Raw genomic sequence first — 23,989 nt, 5'->3', positions numbered from 1 at the left:
TCAGTGACTGTATACGACATAGACTGCTATAATAGAACGAGTGCAGTAAAAATGGTTCTATTAGTTGCGTATATATTGAAATAAGTAAAAGATGTGGGAAATCATTGTTGTTGAAAGTGAAAGTAATGATTTGGCCAAAATGAAAGTATGGTAGAAATTATTCAAGATTCAAATCCTACCACTGGCATGTTGATAAGGCTCTCCAAAGAAAAAGAACAGATTGATTGTCCTGTGACAGGCATATGTAATGGCCTATAAGCAGTTGAGTTTATTTCATGTTTGATATTTTGTTATTTTTTAGGGAAAACCCCTATCTCACACTAAAATTGGCTTGCATTTTTTCTCTTTATCACAACGTAAGAAGATTGGTCCTTATCTTAGTGGTACTCATACGATACATCACAGAAAAGCAGACGCAAATAATGTAAAAGAATACTCTAGCAGTGCCATTTTTCTTCAGCCAACCATTTATGAATCCTTTACTTACATTAGAAATATCAATTTTTTCAATATTACGAATGGGCTAGTAATAACATCCATCAAAAGGGACATCCCACAAAAAATACACCGATCGAACACCAAAAATGTTATTTTAAATTTTAATCTACTTTTCGATTGAAGTGTTATCTTATCTCGTTTTTTCACACTTTGATTGCTGGAGTCGTTCGTATCGTTATGTATGATAGTATATGCAACATGGCATTCGGCAAAATTCCAAAGTCAGTTTATTCCACTTTTATGTATAAATCTAGTTTCGAAACAAAGTTTTCTATTAATTTATTCTATTAGATTAGCAAAAGCTTCTTATCCACAATTTTATTGACAGTTGCAGAGTAATGCACTTATATCTTCAATAAGTTAAGTACTAATTCCTTAGTGTTTTACAGTTTGCGTAGTAAGATCCCGCAATTATTGATATATTTTTTTTAAGATTTTGAGAGTTCAGTCAAGTAATGGTCCTTCGCTGAGGTAAGAGCAAAACACGAATGAATGAAACGGTCGTAGGTATCGATTTGCTTCCTGACAGATTTTTTCACTTTAATTTTAATAGGGGTTAAACTTTATTCAAAATGCTATTGACTAATAAGGTAATCTGTATTTTAAACTTGTAATAATATGACTTTTGTGAACCAACTGTCTTTTGTGGCTGGTTTGTCTTTCTGCAGAGCCCCTTGTGATATTCTATTAAAAACTGATTCTAGTCTATTAATTTTACTATGACTATTATTGTACCCGACAAGACCTATGTTGTTAGATAAAGATGGATTCAATGTGCATGCTACTTTGGGATAGAAATTTTGATTGGCCCTAGAGAGCTTTTAACAACTACATACAAACATACACTACACCACAAAATCATGCTAGAAATAGGGAAAGCACACTTAAAAGTAAGCACAAACATTAAAAAACAAATTATACAAGCTTCGTCTCCGGGTGCGGAAATTTCTCGCTGCATTGAAGACCTGTTGGTGACCTTCTGCTGTTGTCTGTTCTATAGTCGGGTTGTTGTCTCTTTGACACATTTCCCATTTCCATTCTCAATTTTATTGCATACGCAATGAAAGATCAATTCAATTCACTTTAAAGTTTTATTTAGAGTCGATATTCAATAAACTTCATAAACACAAGCTCTAATGAGCTTTCCAAATCAACTTAATACCAAAATACAATACACACATACAAAAGTCATAAAAACAACACAATTTTAAGCATGACATATATAAGTTAAAAGCATAGTACACTTAAAACATAGCACAAGTTAATAATAAGATTGCACAAGTCAAATTGTCACACAACAAATAAAAAGTAAAATGAAACAGGCATAAACACCATATGCATGCAATGGACTGGCATGAGCTGTTACTTGGGTCCCATGTTTGTACCAATTTTTTGAATTGGTTAAAAGATGTTTCCATTCGACAGTGGTTGGCAGTTCATTACAGATTTGTGTAGTTATGTTGCTATTATACCTGACGCTATCGGGAAGGGAGACTATAGAGTCAAATCTAAATTGTCTATATTTTGTTTTTCTTTTTTCTTGATTAATTATTTGTTCTTTATTATTATTAAGATTATAACACAATGTTGACTGTTGTACCCTTATTTTGACATGTAAGTCCTATTATGTCTGTTTGTTTTGGTCACGCATCGTTGTCAATATAATTGAAGTGTATGCAACTGTCATACAAGTGAGAGGTTTATCCAGCTATGCAACCAGGTTTAATCCACCATTTTCTACTTACGAAAATGCCGGTACAAAGTCAGGAATATGACAGTTGTCTCCCATTCATTTGATGTGTTTGAGCTTTTGATTTTGATAAGGGACTTTCCGTTTAGAATTTTCCATGGAGTTCGGTATTTTTGTGATTTTACTTTGGGCTTATTGTTTCGTCTGTCTGTAAAGTCCGATGAACCGTTTCATCTACAGTCATTGCTTATATCCGCCTTATTCAATTAGCGAAGACCTTAATTTGATTTTTAACTTTGAAGAAAAAGTGATGGTTGTTATGAGATATTAAGTTCCGAGTGCCCCCTTGGAGTGTATTCGTTTTCATTTGACACAAGCATGTTTGCAAAAGATGCAATTGTCTTACTCAAATCATCTAGTATTTGATGTCCTTCTGACGAGTATCATTGAACGGCATTCCGTCAACTATACCATCAATTGATAAGATTATATCTTTAGAACGAGCGCGAGTGTCCTACAATTTGTAGAACAAAGTTTAACTTCTTTTTTTTTAAATAATGTCCTTTTAATATGAAACGCACAGAAGTGCCTTCAAATTTGCGAGTTTTTGTTAACAGACTTAAAATGTTTTCAGGTCAATCTGGAAGGGTTTACATGACGTTGACCTCATGTTTATGTTTTATTAATATTTACTTATATGTTTGCAATACATGTAACCAGACACGTGATGATATTTAGTTTTAAAAAATGAATGGAATTTATCAATAATCGTAGGACAAGGATGTTCTATATTGCAACTACTGTAAGCACATAAGATTTAGATTTATATGGCTGCATTCGAAAATATATCCTATGTTTTGGTTTGTTCTTATATTTTTATTTATTTTAATTCATCTTTATATTCTTTCTTTTCTCGGTTTCAGTATACATTAAATTCTAGTTGATATGGCAATAAAACTGTATATAAGATGAAAATATATTTAAATTTAAGTTCATTTTCTGAATAAGATGATATAAATAGAGAATCAATCGATATGAACAAGGCATTGACAGGTGCACGCCGTTAATATTGTATTTACTTCGTTACTTGTCCAAAACGTACCTTATAAGTGTCACAACTCTTGTCCTTACTAATCATTTACCGTCGTCGTATAATTATTACTTGTAATAAAAGGATAATTGCCTGTACTTGATGTTTGTTTGTGAATACACACCAACGATAGACCATGTGCTGAGAAAAACAAGTGCTTGGCTCTTGGTATTTTCGTTGTTTATTTTCTAATCAGGAAATGGTCATGACGAGTCATTTGTTTATATTACCGGTATGTATTTATAAGTTTAAAATTAATTCTTAATGCATGTCACAATTTTTTAAACATGTTAATGGTCTATTTGAAATATGAATTGCTTGTACATGCTTTTTACTTCAGGGCGATATTAAGTGCTTATATGATATGCATTATTACATTTAAACAAAGAGTATTATGGATTTATACCATAATAATAACAGCAGATCTTAGATTATAAGCATGTGTTAATCATGTTTATACTCCGTACACATCAAGTATAGTTTATAAACTGCACAAAAGCAGCTAAACTTGAAGCCGCCATCCCGATTTTAAAACAGATATTTCCGGTTTAGAGTAAGAAGAGGTTCTATAGATATTTGCATTTAAAAAAGTACCTGAATATCATTCAACCATAAATCTCCATTTCGTAGGTCTTTTATACTTACAACACTGTCTTCTAATGATATTTCCTCATCTGACCTGGAAGTCTTTATTTTAGTTAGGTGACTAAACAAAACAAAATAGAACAAAAACATGAGAAATTTGGAAAGATTTTCAAAGAGAAAACACCAAAGTTAGGATGACGTGAAGTTTTCAGTTACTTCCGCCATAGCCAAATTCTCCGAAAGCCAAGAAAAAAAATTAATGTATTTAAAATATGTTAATTAAATTATTTTATTGACAACTTTCTTAATAGTTTAAATGGGTTAATTTGAGAAGGTAACAGTTGCCATCAGGGCTAGTTTCAATCGATCTTATATATATCTTATAATTTCAATTTGAACTAACCTAAGACATCGCCACTGTAAGAGAAGACAGCAAGTGCCAAACTCTAAACTAAGAGATAGGCAAGGTATCCATATATATGTCTTAGGTTAGTTCAAATTGAAATTCGAGTCACAATTTTTTGTCAAGTCCGATTCTCTCGTGATAAGTTATTTCATTCTCCAAATTGAGTTAGCGCATGAGTCTTGGTTTGTATTAGGTTTGTACTGATCCAGGCACTTAATGCTAATTTGTTTTAGTGAATAGTTGTTTCATTGACAAGCATACCACATCTTCTTTTTATACCAGTTTCACTTCAATAACATATTTGCAATGGTTTTCAAGCAAAAGTATTTAATGAACTTCTGGTTTTTTATACTTGTATACGGATTGCCTTAAAAGTTTTATAAATTAAAGAACACCAAGAAGTAAGTTCGTTTAATTTCACATACTATTTATACATAAATGATTATCATCTTGTTCTCTAAATCGACAGTATAAATTTACCAAAACTAAAGAAACAAGAGTTTATAATACAGCTGTCTTGGCTCATTTTTAGACATAGACATGGAATTTTAGATTATTGTTATTTCAGTAAAGGAATTTTTGACAGCAAGATTATTTCAATTTTTAAAAATTAATTTTCCTCCCTTTCAAGAAACTTATATTTCCTACTGTGTATGGAAGATAGATTCCTTACTGTTTACTGTGTATGGTTTATATATTTTCTACTATTTATGGAGGATAGATTCCTCAGCTAATCCGAAATGTAAGTTAGAGCTTGAATATGTCATTATATTTTGTTAGAAGTTAAGTTGAATGATCCTTAGGGTACCTAGAATAAAATTTGTATTTCATTTTTTGTTTTGTCAAAAACCACGGCCGCCATAACTAAAAATAGAACATAGGGGTAAAAATGCAGTTTTTGACTTATATCTAAAAAAACCTAAACATTTAGTGCATTTTCTGACAAGGGGCATAAGTGTTCACTATGTGAAGTTCTATCAACCCTGAGATTTTCGGATGAATCTAATTACTCACTGTTTGGTTGCTGCCAATAAATTTTTAATTTTAAGGAAATTTTGCAGTTTGGAATATTATTATATATAAATATAATTTGTAAACATAGAAAAATGTTCAGCAAAATAAGATTCACAATAAGTTTATATGACCAAAATTATCAATTGACATCTTAAGGAGTTATTTCCTTTTAAGGACAATTTTACACAATTTGTTTATCATGTTTTGTTAATATTTCAAATCTTCTCTGAAACTACTAAACCATATTTCCAACCAAACTTAAGCTGAATGATCTTTAGGATTTCTAGAATAAAGTTCTGTTTCGTCGAATAACATGGCCAACATGGCTAAAATTAGAACACTGGGTAAACTGCAATTTTTAACTTGTATCTTAAAAACTAAAACATTCAAGAAGATAAATTATTCAATAGGTCAATGTCTACCTGCTTTGAAACTATCCGCCAAATCAGGTATCTGTTTTTTGGTAATTGAGCCTGAAATGATAATTTTAAGTAAATTTTGCAATTTTCGGTTGTCTTGAATATTATTTTAGATAAAGATAAACTGTAATAAGCAAAAATTTTCAGCAAAGGAAGATCTTCAAATAAATTGTATGACCAAAATTTTCAAATGTCCCTTTATTTGGTTATTGCCCTTTAAAGTCTTTTTTTCAAAATTTGTTCATCTAGTGTGTTTACTTCAAAAAATCTTCTCCCTTTGAAACAGCTGTATCAATTTCAACCAGACTTGGGCCTTTACATGTATTTTGTATTTTATTTCATGTACTTCAAGAAACATAGCCACTATGGCTAAAATGGAGTACAGGGGTGAAATGCATTTTATTTGCTTTTGAAGAAAATATGGCAGATACGAAGAACATTCAATTGCGATTTTAAGCCACTCCTTAACATATATATTGAAAAGGAAAAATAATCATTGATGAAGGATTTACACAACAAATTACAGGTGAGCAATTCAGGTTCTTGTTACTGTAACAGATTAACATCGAACGAAGAGGTATGATAAACTATGTTTGGCTACTGAAATAAATTAAAAATGACCTATTGACTCTTTATTGCTTTTCTCCCTACACATAACCTTGAACATATATATTTTTCAGTCAGTCTTTTATATGTCGACTGTCCACTCAAGATAAATTTTAGGAAATAATGTATTGACATGGTCATGTTTGACATTTTCGAACGATTTTTTTATGTATATCGATGACAATCATATCTCAAAGTGGACATTACGGCTATATTTTTTTCTATATAGAAACGATGATTGATTCAAATTATAGAAATATAAGTTAGTACGTTTAACCATTTTATCAATATAGGTCATATTGCATATATACTTTTACCAGACTAACCTACCTGCACTTATTTGATTTCGTAGGGGTTAATAAAATTAATAGTGTTACAAAATTAATCATTAAATGGTCAAGCAAATTCTGAAATATTGTTGCAGCAAACGGTTTCAAGGGAATCGTATGCCTAGAATGCAACGCTTGAGTGTTCTTAATGGGAATTGCTTTTATTTGAAAACAGAGGTTGAAAATCTATGATAAAATACCATCTCATTAACGGTACCTATTTGACTGATTGAATTGAATTTTCATCTAATAAAAGGTTTTACACTTGTATATTTTTGGGGCCCTTTCTAGCTTGCTGTTTAGTGTGAGCTAAGGCTCCGTTTTGAAGACCGTACATTGACTTATAATGGTTTATTTTTATAAAGTGTGACTTGGATGGAGAGTTGTCTTATTGGCACTCATACCACAACTTCCTATATCTATTATATTTTGTCATTAATTTAAATCCTTGTATAATTCGACAGCACCAATTTGTTTGTACTTATTTCACCACCATACATGTTTTCTGACCACTATTATCTTTACTATAATTCACAATACCACAGCAACATATGGATAATGATGGGTCTAATAACATTAAGTTTTGCCTCTTTTACAAATTTTCAGAGATGTTGCTCTTCTTTTTTCATTTGACGGTCAGTAGTGTAAAAGGAGAAATGCGTTTGCGCTTAAAAGGGGACTTTTGTGCCACAACTCATTTGGGTTATTACTACGTTTGCATTCTACATGTATCATTTGCGCAAATTAGGAAGTATTATATTGCGCCATGTATACTAGTCAACCAAAGAAACGATACAAGGCAATGTATTTTCCATGTATAATGAAATTGGATAAACATTACCGAGGTAAATAATTGGCAAATCGGTCTTATTTTAGAGGACGATACTAAGTGCTTATAATGATATGCATTATTACATTTAAACAAAGAGTATTATGGATTTATATCATAATAATAACAGCAGATCTTAGATAATAATCATGTGTTAATCATGTTTACATTCCGTACACATCAAGTATAGTTTATAAACTGCACGAAAACAGCTAAACTTGAAGACGCCATCCCGTTTTAAAACAGATATTTCAGGTTTAGAGTAAGAAGAGGTTCTATAGATATTTGCATTTAAAAAAGTACCTGAATAGCATTCAACCATAAAACTCGATTTCGTAGGTCTTTTATACTTACAACACTGTCTTCTAATGCTATTAGTCCTGGAAGTCTTTATTTTAATTAGGTGACTAAACAAAAAAAAAACAAAAAAAAAACAAAAATAGAACAAAAATATGAGAAATTTGAAAAGATTTTTTCAAAGAGAAAACGCCAAAGTTAGGATGACGTGAAGTTTTCAGTTACTTCCGCCATAGCCATATTCTCCGAAAGCCATCTTATTTTAGAGTGTTATTTTCAAAACCATTGATGTTAATTTTTTAATTTTTTTTTTATTTCAAAAAATCGTATTTTTACAATTTAAAAAAAAAATCGACATCAGAACCTACAATTTATAACTTAAACATGGTCTGCTTAAAATGTTGTAGGTATTTGAATACTAAATTCTCATCTTTGAAATTAAAGTTTTTTTGGCGCTTTTGTCGCAAATGAAATACCAATTTAATTAACGGTAATATTTAAGTGTTCATCTTAAACATAAATGCAACAATGGAATGTTTTTTTAGATATAAATCCGTGTTGGTTTCGGATGTTTCAAAATGAATTTTTATTTATTACACAAACACAGAACCTTTGGAATATCCTTTAAAAATGTGTTTCATAACATGCAGCACTAACTGCTATATTTATTTGATAGAAAATGGTAAAAAATGAAAATGATAATGATTTTCGAATGATAAATTTGTCAATATGATAAAAAGGGATCTAATCAGAGTACTTAAGATGGTACCTAACACTATAGGGAGATAACTCTGTAAAATCAGCCAAACGTTTTAATAACGTTGTGTTGTAAAGGGAATATAAAGCTTCTCAATGATCAAAACATGGTCTGCTTAAAATGTTGTAGGTATTTGAATACTAAATTCTCATCTTTGAAATTAAAGTTTTTTTGGCGCTTTTGTCGCAAATGAAATACCAATTTAATTAACGGTAATATTTAAGTGTTCATCTTAAACATAAAGGCAACAATGGAATGTTTTTTTAGATATAAATCCGTGTTGGTTTCGGATGTTTCAAAATGAATTTTTATTTATTACACAAACACAGAACTTTTGGAATATCCTTTAAAAATGTGTTTCATATCATGCAGCACTCAATCAGAGTACTTTAGATGGTACCTAACACTATAGGGAGATAACTCTGTAAAATCAGCCAAACGTTTTAATAACGTTGTGTTGTAAAGGGAATATAAAGCTTCTCAATGATCAAAATTGGAGTTTGTCAATCTGCTATATAACCAGTGTAATTTTTCTGATAAAATGGTTGGTTCAAAATTTTTGAAATTTATATATTTTGGTTAAAGGGTCAAAGTAAATACTTTTAGTAAATACTTTGTCAAAATTTTATGAAAATTAAACGAGCCAAATTAATTTTAGTGAAAGTGTTGGGTACCACCTTATCATACTAACATATTAAGTTTTTTATTTCATAATATGGTATGATGTAAGGTTGATAACAAAACGCTCCTAAATATCAGTGTTCAGGAAATAACTACATTGCTACAATAAAATAAAACAGTAACATCGTCGACGTTATCTCAAACCTTTAACATATGTCAGAGAAATCAATCATATACATTGCATATTAAAAATTATAGACCTATATATACATCTGATGGTATGTTTAGTAACAATTCATTGTGGTTGCTTTAATTAACCAATAATGATACCACAAACATCCTCGAATCAATGTTTTAAAACATATGAATAGCCAAATGTTATACCGCAAATATTTTTACGTCTTTAGTTTCTTTTTTGACATAAGTAACTTAAAGCAATTATTTCGGTAAAGCATTATGCATATCTGAATAAAGAGTGACGGTATTTCACAAAACAAAAAAATATATACAATTTTTCTCTTTTCTTTATTATTTTTTGCAATATTTTCTGTTCCTTATATTTTCTCACCCTACTATCTTTATTCTGAACTTTTTCCCCTCTTTTTGTCAATTCTTAATAAAACATGTTTGCCTATTTACTGAATTTCATAACATAAATCGCAGCATTGATCAATTCAATAATAATAAGACCTTCAATGATTTTGTAGTGAATTTCTAAATATTAGCTAGAAAAAAGTTAAATCGCAAAAATACTGAACTCCGAGGAAAATTCCACACAGAAAGTCCAAATCAAAAGGGCAAAATCAAAAGTTCAATCACATCAAGCATATTAATGTTTTTAAAAGTAAAAAAAAAAAAAAACCCAACTCAATAAAAGGTATTTTGCGCCATCAAAAATGTTGCTCATGCTAACATATTTAGCTTTATATTAAGTTTAGTAGGGAAGTACTAATTATAAGATGGACATTTCCGGCCAAATATTGATTCTTACTTGTTCATTTGCATAAATTAACATAAAAACAGCAAACAATAATAATTTAATGGTCACGACATTGATAGATATAGACATACTGGTCGTTTATCTTTTAATGGAGTGACCACTAATTTCACTCTCGCAGGTCATATTTCATAACAATAAATATTACAGCATACCTAGGATATTTACATATTTTTGTACATAAACATAATGATATGTAATAACAGTGTGAATGTTCTCGGCCATGAATACTATTAAATATATTGATGTTTACATTGTGTTTGTACATAAACATAATGATATGTAATAATAGGTGTGAATGTTCTCGGCCATGAATAATATTAAATATATTGATGTTTACAATTTTTTTTACATAAACCGAATAATATGTAATAATAAAAGTGTGAATGTTCTCGGACACGAATAATACCTAGGACGATTATAATAAAACACATTACCTGTTGACACAGAGATATGTCTCGCGTTGATGTAATTACGGAAAATAGAATGTAGAACGTTTTAATTATGGGCAAAGCTGATATTTCGTTGTCAGATCGATGGACACTTATGCTTCGTTTATATTCAAAGACTTTAATATTGTCATGCACTTGTCTTACCTCCGTGGCGAATGTGGTGTTTTCCTGTAATCAAAGCCTAGAACACTGAGCTAGAACAATATCGTTTTTTACAATCATAATTATGTGTATGTAAAACACAAAGTATACAGTATTTAAGATAAGGTACATTTATTGCGTAGTTATTCTAGAAGCTTTTAGCCAAGATTTGTATGTTAAAATTCTACGATATATTGTTCAAGTTTTAGAATCTTTAACCAATACTATTCAAGCAAAATCTTTAACGAAGATTTATGTACAATTTTTAAAATCTTAAACGAAGGTTCAAGTACTTAAATGCTTAACGAATGCAATTCAAGATTGAAAAAAAAACAAAGGTTACTAGTATTCTAGTTTTGGAAATCGTCAATTTATTAGTAAAATACGAAAAAGGCAAAAGCAATCTTACTTTTTTTTTTTATCGATGGTGTATTTTGATTACGGAGAAACTTTTCATCAAGTTTTCTTATATTCTTTCAAATTTCGAAAAAGGAAAAATAGTGTTTGGAAAAACTTAAGAAAACAATGATGTAACTTATCACCTGCTGTTTTCTTGTCACGAATGGGACGTGTTACGTTTATGGGTAGAAACTGATGAATATACCGAAGCACTTTGGAATATGAAATTTAATGCGACTTTCCTACAGCTGAGAGGTTTAGGTAGCTATACAAACATTTTTACTCACCATTTTCGACATAAAGAAATGTATGTTAAAAGTCAGGAACATGACATTTGTTATCCATTCGTTTAATGTGTTTGAGCTTTTGATTTTTCAATTTGTTAAGGAAATTTCCGTTTTGAGTTTCGTATTTTTGTTATTTCATTTTTGGTTTACTTCAGCTCCTGATAGGATTCATGATGCTGAAATATGATTCTATGTAGTGTTTTTCGAAGTCTTTCTCTGTTTGACTTTATCTTTTTTACCGAAGTTTCTTATTGTCGGAAAATTGGTTAATGTCATATTCCTGACTTAGTACAGGCATTTTCAAATGTAGAAAAGAGTGGATTGAACCTGGTTTTATAGCTCTAAACCTCTCTTGTATGACAGTTGCATCAAATTCCATTATATTTACAACGATGCGTGAACAAAATAGATATAATATGTAAAATTGTCAAAATAGGGGTACAATAGTCATCCCCATGTCACAATCTCAAATAGAACAAAAACCAACAAATATTTAACAAAGAAGCACCAAAAAAATCATCTATCAAATTTAGCAACCACATTCATTGTTTACCTATATATGTATTTTAAATCAACTCCGAAGTTTAACCTTACAGTATGTCTAAATTTCACATTTCCGAAGAAAATAGATATTGCAGATACAACTAATAGATATTATAATGACATAGACGAAAAGAAAACTAATACTCCAAGCAATGGTATATAAGAGTATATAAAGATGGAAAGTACTAAAATGTGCAATGACTCGAGCTAAAACTTTTGATAAGTCAGAAATGTGTTGCTTAAGCCTTTTTACTTATTTAATATCACTAGTTCTGGCAAATTTTTATTAAAGATTTTGAAATACTCCAATGTTTATGTATTGATAAAAGGGGTTTCTAGATATCCATTACTAGCAGTCAAGTTAACAGATTTATGTATTGATAAAAGGGGTTTCTAGATATCCATTACTAGCGATACAGTCAAGTGAACAGATTTATGTATTGATAAAAGGGGTTTCTAGATATCCATTACTAGCGATACAGTCAAGTTAACAGATTTATGTATTGATAAAAGGGGTTTCTAGATATCCATTACTAGCGATACAGTCAAATTAACAGATTTATGTATTGATAAAAGGGGTTTCTAGATAACCATTACTAGCGATACAGTCAAGTTAACAGATTTATGTATTGATAAAAGGGGTTTCTAGATAACCATTATTAGCGATACAGTCAAGTTAACAGATTTATGTATTGATAAAAGGGGTTTCTAGATATCCATTACTAGCGATACAGTCAAATTAACAGATTTATGTATTGATAAAAGGGGTTTCTAGATATCCATTACTAGCGATACAGTCAAATTAACAGATTTATGTATTGATAAAAGGGGTTTCTAGATAACCATTACTAGCGATACAGTCAAATTAACAGATTTATGTATTGATAAAAGGGGTTTCTGGATATCCATTACTAGCGATACAGTCAAGTGAACAGATTTATGTATTGATAAAAGGGGTTTCTAGATATCCATTACTAGAGATACAGTCAAGTTAACAGATTTATGTATTGATAAAAGGGGTTTCTAGATATCCATTACTAGCGATACAGTCAAGTTAACAGATTTATGTATTGATAAAAGGGGTTTCTAGATATCCATTACTAGCGATACAGTCAAGTTAAAAGATTGTGTCTACTATAACAACAATACTTATCAAACTTGTCAATGACACACTATCAAAACAAATAATGCATAGAACAACATTTGAATATATTCACTTACTGAAAGTTAAAGTGAATGACAGTATTATACATCTTTTTTTTTATTTTTCTATTATTTATATTACTAGGTACTACTGTCTGTGATATCAGGATCGTTGGTAAGTGTTACCTCTAACCTATAATTATTTCTTTATTCATCAGTTTCCTTGTTGTTTTAAATTAATTTAATCAATGTTAAGAGTAAATAAAAATTCCCTCCCTATCATTTGTTAATTCAATCAATAATTAAGTTCTGCAATTTCCATAGGAGCTGTTTCAAAAATCATTATTTTCATATTTTTTCTCTTTTGTATTTCAGTCAGCTGTCCTGTTTGATCCAAATATATATAATCCATTTGTCAAAAATCAACAAACAACGCGAGCTCCAATCGTCATTAATCCGATGTTCTATCATATAATGCCACCTGGAATCTCATTATCGACATCTGGCCAGACAACTGCGGTAGGAACAACAACAGAATCCACAACAACAACGCCTTCACCTACTACACTACCTCCTAATTTTTGTAGAACATCGGCAGATTGTCCATTGTCATCTTGCTGTCGAGATCTAAACCAAAAAGTTCTTGTGATGTCAGAAGTGTTTGATGCAACCGGTAAGAATAGCCTGCTTGAATATATGTATATCTTTGCTAAAAATATGATACTTGAAACTGAATGAGATAGCTCACCTTTATCATCGTTATCCTACAATAAAACATAATTGATTCTTGGATTGTAAAGAAATTTTATTTATTTGCCACTGGATGTAAAAAAAAAACAACAATCTATGATATTTTTTTCAATTGAGAATAACTAATGACTTTGTCATTATTTTTATGAATTCATGTTGTAAGAGACCCGTCAATTTGTAACAAACTTATGGTTACTAGGACTGTCCTAGGTATAAAAAATTTATCACATATCATTTGCCAGTACGTAAGTAAGACCAGTGTCGTTAGGATATACGGTAGTACAAAAACACTGAACAATACTCAAGTCAAAAGAATGGTAATACTTAATGCCTACTTTTAATTGTACAATATACGTGATTTTAAGATCTGCTTTGCGGTCACTTCTTGAATGACCGATACTTTGACTGAACAAGTTATTTAAAATAATTACCAAGACATCGACACTACTTTATTTTGTAGACTGTATTGAAATTTCAATAGAACAGAACACTTATGTGTTGACATGAATTATCATTGATATGGTCATAATCATTAATTATTAACAAAACTTTTTTTTTAATACGAAGGCTTTTCTACCTCAGGAATAGATTACCTTAGGTGTATTTGGCAAAACTTTAAGGAATTTTGGGTCCTCAATGCTTTTCAACTTCGTACTTTATTTGGCCTTTATAACTTTATTTGATTCGAGCGTCATTAATGAGTCTTTTGTAGTCGAAACGCGCGTCTGGCGTAAATACAAAATTTGTGGTATATATGATGAGTTTATTTACAACTACTAAGTCGATCCCACTGCTGGTGGAGTATTAATTCATCGAGGATATCACCAGCCCAGTATTCAGCACTTCTGAGTTGACATGAACTATCTTTGATATGGTCATAATTATAAATTGACCTTTTACAAGACTTTGATTTTTTTTTATACCAAGTCTTTTCTACATCTGGAATAGATGACCTTAGCTGTATTTGGCAAAACGTTTAGGAACTTTGGTCATCAATGCCTTACAACTTCCTACTTTATTTGGCCTTTATAACTTTTTTTTTATTCGAGCGTCATTGATGAATCTTTTGTAGACGATACGCGCGTCCGGCGTAGATACACAATTTCAATTCTGGTATCTATGATTAGTTTATTTGGTCTGGTATAGACAGTAATACATACAAATTTATTTGAGTTTGAGTTATTTACATTTTAGACTGCTTACTAGCTAACCTTCATATTGATGTTTAATTTTATTGTCGGAGGAAGAGATGTGTACACTTACATATGTATATAATCATGCTAAAAATAAACACACCATGAGTAATATGTTCTGTCATCGTGAATTGTCAGTTTTGATGTGTATAATATGTTCAGCCTTGATGTTGATTTCCAGGCTGTTACAATCATGATTTAAATTCGAGTTTGTGAAATTGATTAATGATATAAAAATTAAAGCAGACAACAAATCATGATCAGATTTACTTATAAGTAGATGCATAGTTAATTTATCTTATGTCGGCTATAAAGTTCCGTATTGAATCAAACACATTGCAGGTCGCATTGAAGATCGTGTGTTCATCATCGGACGGATGCCTTAGATCCATTGTTATACTTCTAGATAAGGGTTTGCATACTTGATAAACATTTTTTTTTCAAATTTATTTTTCTAACTCTTTCCACGACCGGGAAATTTATAACTTTTTTTAACGTGCTATTCATTTGATCTCGTTTCTTCTTTTGTCAAAACTTAAATAATACTATCTTTTCATTGAAAAAAAAATTTAAAAATCGCGAAAACATCGTGTAAAAATAAACAGGGAATCAGATTCCGCTACCGTGGTAGTGAAAAGTTATTTATAGTGCTGATCTTCAAACCTAGCATTAAACATTCAACTCTCAGTTTATTGGTAGAATCTATATGTATACATATTCGACTTCGTCTCTAGAAAATAAGTCGGTGGGTTCGAACCAAGCCTGACCAACCCAAAAATATTACCTACAGCTTATCTCCTTAGCCGTGATTTAAACAAAGTTATATGATTGGGAGTCAGAATAAAGTGCGGATTTGTAGATTTTTCCCTATGGAATGGTGTTTAAAAACTCAAGAGGTAGCACTTCGAAAGTTCGTCTGATTCAAAATATATTTCACATTCATATCACATTGAAACGATCTTTTTATATTTTGGCATGTTCTAGTTTCCACTGTAAGCTCAATATCCACCATTTCTTGTTTTTTTTGTCACTGTTTTTCTGTTTTTCTTGAATGCTTCTTTTTTATATTTTCTTTTTGTTTTATTTAGTTTCAACATAATAGTGTCCACCTATTCTTTTCTTCATTTAGTATATGACAGAAATTAATGATGATTATTTCGTGTTTGTTGCCTTCCAAAAGATACATTTCAATGGAATATTTTTTGGGGTGTTATTTGCATTATATCACGTGGCAAAAATTCATGCACATTCACGAAATAGTCTTTAATCAGAGAACTATGAACTAGTTCAACTTAATAATGAGCAATCAGCGACGGAAAGTAGAATATACATATTTATATATTTATAATAGTAACGAAAGTAAACAAAGACATCTTATTTGCAGGTCCGTACAGATCTAGACCTCCAATAAATGGAACATGTTCGAACTCCAGAGCGCAGCTTGGAGAACAATGTAATGATTTTTGTGCCTGTGAAATTGGTATGTAAAAATGTGTAACAAAATATAAAATTCAAAGGCAAATTCAAAACAGTCTCACAGTAACGAAGGGTAGCTAAGTATATCCTAATTCTCTGGTCGTTCTTGATATCAAGCACAAAATGAAGCTCTGTCATGTTAAAGTTTTCCATAATAGTTTTGCAATTATAAATAAGTTTGATTTATTACTCAATTTCTTAAGATTTAACTTTTACAAAAATGAATATAACTATATCAGCCATGCAAAATTCAGTTCAATAACTGTGTCGCTTAATATTTGAGGATATACACTAGTTACGAACGTAATTCAAAATAAATATATATAATCAGATAGAACAAACTGAATTCCTTATTTTTGTAACTTGTATTTGATTATTTTTTTGCTTAATAGGTATGACATGCTTCAGAGATGTAAATAAACCTTGCTGTGAACCAGCAGTCTGTCAGTACCAAGCAGCATTAGAGAAGAGTATGCAAGTTTGGATGAGATGCTTTGAGGATGACAGATGTGAGGTATTCGAAGACGACTCTTCTTCAGAAGAAGATGACGACAGTGACGAATATTTGAAAAATTTAACCTCACAAGCAGTTAAAAAATTCAAAGTACCAACTCATTTAGTTCCCACAGTAAGATCAATGATTGCAAAACAAAACGACGACGATGATGATTCCGACGAAAGTGACGAAATGGAACTAGCAAAGTTATTGAACAACAGCTTAATTCAAAATTTGACAAGAACCTTTCTCGACGACGATGATTCTGATTCTGAGGATAATGATAGCGAAAGCTCAGAAGAAGAAGCGCTTGCTGTCCTTCTACAAGGAATAATAAATCATTTACTGAACAGTTCAAACACAACACCATCGCCTACCTCTACAACAGTCTCGCCTACCTCTACGACTGAATCATTATTAGGTCTGTTTTATAATCCACAAACACACACTAATACAGTATTGGACACTAAATTACATTCCACTAATCACATTGTGGATGTAAAACAGTTAATATCCAACCATGCTAAAAAATCAAACACTCACACGATACTTAATTCGTTCAAGAGAGGACATTCGTCTCCAATTTTACAATCACAACAGTCATCTCTCATGTCAGCGATGGGTCAATTGCAAGGGTTTACTAACTCTGAAAGCATGAAAACATTGCATTCGTTGCAGGGTAACAATATTTTATCAGGTGCTAGTCAAAGCAAACCTCATGGCTTTCGAGAGACCACAACTTTAGATCCACTAACGGCATTGATTGCAGAATCTATTGCATCCCAGCTGATGATTCCAATGCCGGCACCATCGCCGCAGCTAACAAAAAGTCTTCCAGGAGGGCAGATGAAAATTCAACATCAAATTCCCGGGGGTGGTATGTTTAATTTGAATATTAACTCAAATAATATGGCCACTACTACTCCAGTAATGCCCGATTTGGGTTTTATAGCAGGGAACATTGATCCAAATAATAAACTTGCTCCTCAATTAAAACGTTTGCAATTACTTCTTGGTAAAAAGAAAGCAAGTGCGGCTCAGCCAGTACAACATACCTTCCCACAAGCAAGCACACCGATACCACAAATACAGCCAGTGAATAGTTTTATCAATTCTGCGGCTATAAATCCAATGACTCATGTTTTGAATTCTGGGGCAATGAATCCAATGAATAATGTTATCAATTCTGCGGCAGTGAATCCAATGAATAATGTTATCAAAACTGCGGCAGTGAATCCAATGAATAATGTTATCAATTCTGCGGCAATGAATCCAATGAATAATGTTATCAATACTGCAGCAGTAAATCCAATGATAAACAATCAGATGAATAACCATCAACAACTGATGAGCATGCTCATGTTTGGATCTCAAACTGCTGAAACATCACAAAATTTGAAAACAAATAAACACATGAAGCAGTTATTACAGTTAATAGGCCAATCAACACCACCACCACCACAAACAGCAACAACTACAACAGCAAACCCTTCAAATCAGATAAGAAATACAATAAGTAATTATAATACAGCTAAAGCCTTGCATGCAATGAAACTATTGAAATTTTTAAAAAAGAAAAAGACCAACAGAAGGCTGAAAAAGGCAAGAAAATCAAAACCATCGAATAAATTTCTCCATTTTAATAAGATGGCCGTCAACAGTCTCGGGACAAAAGATGCCGCAACGAGAAGTGCTTTTAAGCATTTACAGGCACTTAGATTAACCTTTCTAAAAGGAAATACATCAATCTCTAATATAAAAACCAAAAAGGTAAATGCAACAGAAGACAGCGATGAATCGAACGAAAGCGAGGAGTCAGACGAAATGACTAAAAACTCAACTTTAAATTTCTTGTATGCAATACAAAATCAAACAATAAAAGCATTCAACGTCAGAGTAAATGAGAGTGAAGAAGACGACGATAGCGATAGTTCTGACGAAGAAATAGATGCATGGTTTGCTGCAATATTGATCGAACTTGGCAAAAAGCCAAACATAACACAACCAATTGTTACTACTACTACTACTCCTACTACCACTACTACTACCGCTCCTACTACCACCACTACTACCATTAGTCCTACAACAGTTACTAGTACTACCCCTGGTACTACTGCAACTACAGGTACGACGACTTCAATCCCGTCAACTACCACGATAAATTTATTTCTTCAGCACCTTCTCAAAAGACAATCAACACAAAACGCAATTGGTCATCAGTTATATCGACAAAATAGACTTCAAACATCTAAAAAAACAAAAAATAAAATCATGGATTTAAAGAGCTTGGCATGGAACGATGTTGTTAATTACTTCAAGACCAAAAGGACAGGGATGTAATGTTGAATACTACTTAAGTGATAAGGGGAATACATCATATTCGCCTCTTCTTTACCAAATGAAATTACACTCTATGGACTTTAAAGCACAGTGACAATAGTGAATGGTTTTTGCACGAAATAACATTTAAATCGTACAACGGTCATACATTTTCATATTTTTTCTGTCTTAAGTCGTTGCACTTTCTCTGAAATGAGGCATAAATTACTACTTATAATTACATATACTGCACACGAATATTAATTGTTACACATTCTGTGAAAGTGTGAGAACAGCAGAAGTTTGTAAACTTTTATAAAAATGATAAAACGAAATTCCTTCACTGTTCAATTAACATTTTTGAATATCAAGTAATTGCAAAATTATCCAACACATTTCAGGTTTTTTGTACTTTCTTTCTAATAAGTACCATACGATTTAGATATACATATCATAGAAGATTTGGAAATGTGTAAACATGGTACATTAAGCTTTAGTTACTTTAGGTAAATTAGCACACGAATGTTTATTGTGGTTGAACGTCATGGAAATAGGCATTGTAATATTTAAGCATTTTTTGTTCATTTGTTTAGCAGAAGAAATGTATTTAATTTATAGAAAATATTGCTTTGAAACAATTGTAATTGTAGACAATGTATAATACACGATCAGTTGATGGTTTAGATCATTCTTCTATGGTGAATGTTTTATTGTAGAAATAAAAAGAAAAATGTGTATGTAACATTTTATTACTAATATTAATATCTTTTAAAATAAATGTATGATATTTTCAATATTTGTTTTCATTATTTATTTGTCCCCTTTCAAATTAAAAAAAAATATATTGTTTTAATAACAAACAGTAAAATAACAAACATACCGACCTCCGAGGAAGTTCTAACGGAAAACCGATAAGCAAATGGCAAAATCAAACGCCCAGATACATCAAACAAATTGATAACAACTTTCGTATTCCTGACATGGTACAGGCATTTTCTTATGTCGAAATAATGTTGTACATCAAGTTTTATAGCTAGCTTAACCTCTCATACGTCGCATAAAATTCCATTATATTGACAACGATGTCTGATTAAACAAACAGACATAATATTTATATTATAAGTTAAACAGCTAAACAAGGGTCATTATCAGTCAATACTGTGTTAATATCATCTTAAACACTAAATAATAAGTCAACAAAGAAATACAAAATCACTTATAAAGAAAGCACATCAGCGAAAATATAAGACAAGGATACACACATTTATTTAACATAGCAAAATAACACAATGACGGGAAGTATCAAATTGGTATTACCAAAAATAGATTTCACAATAAAAGTACTAATGATATTCACAAAGACACAGTAATAGAATGGTATAAAACGTTATTAAGACGATAAACAACGTCCGTACCTAGAATCTATACTTCAAGACGAACGTGTATAATTTGTGAAGTTGATACGCAATATCTATAAACAAGGTCTCGATATCTTCCGTTGAGTTTTATTTTTTAGAAACGTTTTTTAAAAACCTTTAGGTTCATCAACTTTCTGCTCAGACACTGGTGATGTTTCACAAAGTCTGAGTAGCAGCTACAAGGTTTGAATACCAAAAAAGTTGGGAAATGTATATCCCATATGCAAGTGAAGATTGGGTAAAATGACAATTTCAAACTTTAAATCGACTAGTTTGTTAACTATTTGCTTGTCGAAACGTTCTATCTTAATGTGTATGATGTATTTATCTGTCATGAATGTTCTTGCATTTATTTGTAAGTGTATTCTGGTCATGTTATGTTGTCATTTATATATAGTGTTATATTTAACATTGTCATAAAGGCGCGAGGTTTGGCTAGCCTCAAAACTAGGTTCAATACACCATTTCTCCTTCAAATGTCCTGTACCAAGTCAGGACAAGAGGCTGTCACAACGACAGCAAACCGGATTTATTAACATTTATTTGTGTCCTGGCAATATCACAAGAACCATTACTGATGAATGGTGAAAGTGAAAATCGTCAATATCAAATTTGACCTCCATTTTGTCATCAGTATCAACATATAAAAATTTGAAAAGCTTAGATTGAATGGTTCATGAGTAAATGCAAACAGCGTGAATGGAAACGCCATTTTACGATCTTTCAAGAACCATAACTCCTGAACGGTAAAAGTCAGAATCGTCATTATTGAACTTGACCTTTATTTTGTCCTCAGTAACAACATATAAAAATTTCAAAAGCTTTGGTTGAATGGTTCATGAAAAAAATGCACGGACACGACTGGAAACACCATTTTTCAATCTTTCAAGAACCATAACTCCTGAACGGTAAAAGTCAAAATCGCCATTATTGAACCTGACCTCCATTTAGTCATCAGTAACAACATATAAAAATTTGGGAAGCTTTGGTAGAACAGTTCATGCGTAAATGCACGGACACGACTGAAAACTCCATTTTTCAATCTTTCAAGAACCATAACTCCTGAACGGTAAAAGTCAAAATCGTCATTATTGAACTTGACCTTCATTTAGTTGTCAGTAACAACATATCAAAATTTTAAAAGCTTTGGTTGAACGGTTCAGGAGTTAATGCACGGACAACATTTGATTGCCGCCCGCCCGCCCGACCGACCGACCGCCCGACCGGCCGCCCGACGTACATCCCCAAATCAATAACCGACATTTTTGTCACAAAAATCCGGTTAAAAATGGCAGTTGTTATCTTATATGTCGTTTCTGTGTGCGTTGCATTGTCGTTTCAGGTTTTTTTTGCACTTTTTTTTTGTGTTTTTGTTGTCTTGTTATTTCCTCTTATAGTTGATGTGTTTACTTCAGTTATAGTTAGTAACCCGGATTTGTGTTCTTTCAATCTATTGATGATTTTCGAACAGCAGTACACTATTGTTGCCTTTATTTGTCATAAATTCTTGTACTGAGACTAGTTCTAGGGGATATATTAATGAAACCCGAATTGTGAATGGAAAGCACATTATCAATGTAGATATAAGAAGATGTGGTATGACTGCCAATGAGCAAACTCCTCATCCAAGTCACAATTTATAAAAGTAAACCATTATAGGTGAGTACAGTCTTCAACACGGAGCCATGGCACACACCGAACAGCAATTCATAAAGGGCTCTAAAATGATTAGTGTAAAAACATTCAAACTGGAAAACCAACGGTCTGATAAATATATACAACGAGAAACGAGGAATACTTATGAACCACACAAACAAACTACAACTACTAAACAGCAGATTCCTGAGTTTAGACAAGTGCAAACAATTGCAGTGGGTTTAAGCGTTTTAAGATTTAATACCACCAAGTCATGGTACGTCACATCCGGTTGTATACGAAAATAGGCAGAAAAAATAATCCTTTGAATTTGACAGTTGCAGGTAATTAAACCTACATTGTATTGCAGTAAAACATTTCTGTTTCATAAACATATGTCTTGGGTATTTCAAAGCACCATTATTTTTTTTATTTGGGGTTTCTATAGAATGTGTTGTTAACTTGAGGTTACATGGTTACTAAAATTTGTAAACAGGTTAAATAAGGGGAGACATTGGATTTGTTTACTTCCAGTGATGGGCTTTTTCTTATATGCAATGAAATGTTATGTGAAATTTTTGAACTAAACAGGATAAAACTTTACTCATGCCAAGTATTTCTTTACTAGTATTTGAAACAAAGATAAATTCTTCACAGTTTTTTAAAAGTGCAAATTTAACAATGACTAATAGGGAAAATCAATGATGGTATTACACCTTAAAGGTATCAACCTTCACCCTTATCTGAAACAATAGCATAACAAATATTTGTATCCGAAATTGAACTATCTATTTGTATCCGAAATTGAACTATCTATTTGTATCCGAAATTGAACTATCTGTCTTCTTTGATGTTCTTGTTTTCGACAAATGTCGGAGGTAATTCCACCTCATTTAAAAAATAAATAAGAAGTCGACAAGGAGAGACTTACAATTCGTTCCCATAGGAATGTGGACAATTTTTTTTGAAAAAAGACTGCCTTCAAATTCATTAATAAAATCCAGCATAACGATCACTTGTACCTCTGTGTAGCATGTTTAAACTTTTTGTTCAATATAAACAATTGATGTTTTTTGGTTCTCTAAACTTAGGACCGTGAGATATCACCATTCAGAGAAGTTCATGTTGAATAATTTTTAAGGTATTGTTCTAAATCAAGGTCCTGCAATGCCGTTGTAAGCCATTCCTTAGATGAGTTTGAGCTTTTGATTTTGACAATTGATTAGGGACTTTCCGTTTTGAATTTTCCTCGGAGTTCAGCATTTTTGTGACTTCACTTTTTGCTATTTTTGCTAATAGTTAATCGGCCATTTTACTCAGTATCTCTACAATACTAAATGACCCTGTTCACCTTGTAGAGGGGGTACACATACAAATAAAACTTTATGTTAATATCCGTCGCTTTTTCTTGAGTTACCGTTATCAGTGATCTTGTTTATGTCACTTCCAGAGAACGTCAAACATATTTTAACTCGTCATAGATACCAGGATTGATTTTTATTACTTGCGTCAGACGCGCGTTCCGTTTACAAAAGTCTCGTCAGTGACGCTTGAAGCTAAAAAAGTTAAAAGGGTAAAATAAAGTACGAATTTGAGGAG

The 23,989-nt window shown here is 31.6% G+C and overlaps 1 protein-coding gene across 1 annotated transcript; it reads left to right on the top strand.

The window, feature by feature from the left end:
- Positions 1 to 3,359: 3,359 nt before the first annotated feature.
- On the top strand, positions 3,360 to 20,131 carry LOC143065008 (uncharacterized). The gene is made up of 5 exons (XM_076238275.1): positions 3,360 to 3,510; positions 13,249 to 13,278; positions 13,479 to 13,776; positions 16,431 to 16,526; positions 16,915 to 20,131. Exons 1-5 carry the CDS (start codon positions 3,478 to 3,480, stop codon positions 19,356 to 19,358), a joined length of 2,901 nt encoding a protein of 966 aa, XP_076094390.1. The 5' UTR covers positions 3,360 to 3,477; the 3' UTR covers positions 19,359 to 20,131.
- Positions 20,132 to 23,989: the final 3,858 nt, after the last annotated feature.

This window comes from Mytilus galloprovincialis, chromosome 2, assembly GCF_965363235.1.
Source record: "Mytilus galloprovincialis chromosome 2, xbMytGall1.hap1.1, whole genome shotgun sequence".
Lineage (NCBI taxonomy): Eukaryota > Metazoa > Mollusca > Bivalvia > Mytilida > Mytilidae > Mytilus > Mytilus galloprovincialis.
This window is presented reverse-complemented; position numbering and strand designations above follow the sequence as displayed.

Coding starts and splice junctions, on each gene's coding strand:
- LOC143065008 (XM_076238275.1), top strand. CDS start 3,478: ATGGTCATGACGAGTCATTTGTTTATATTACCG. Junction 13,279..13,478: donor CTGTGATATCAGGATCGTTG/GTAAGTGTTACC, acceptor TTTGTATTTCAG/TCAGCTGTCCTGTTTGATCC. Junction 13,777..16,430: donor AGAAGTGTTTGATGCAACCG/GTAAGAATAGCC, acceptor TCTTATTTGCAG/GTCCGTACAGATCTAGACCT.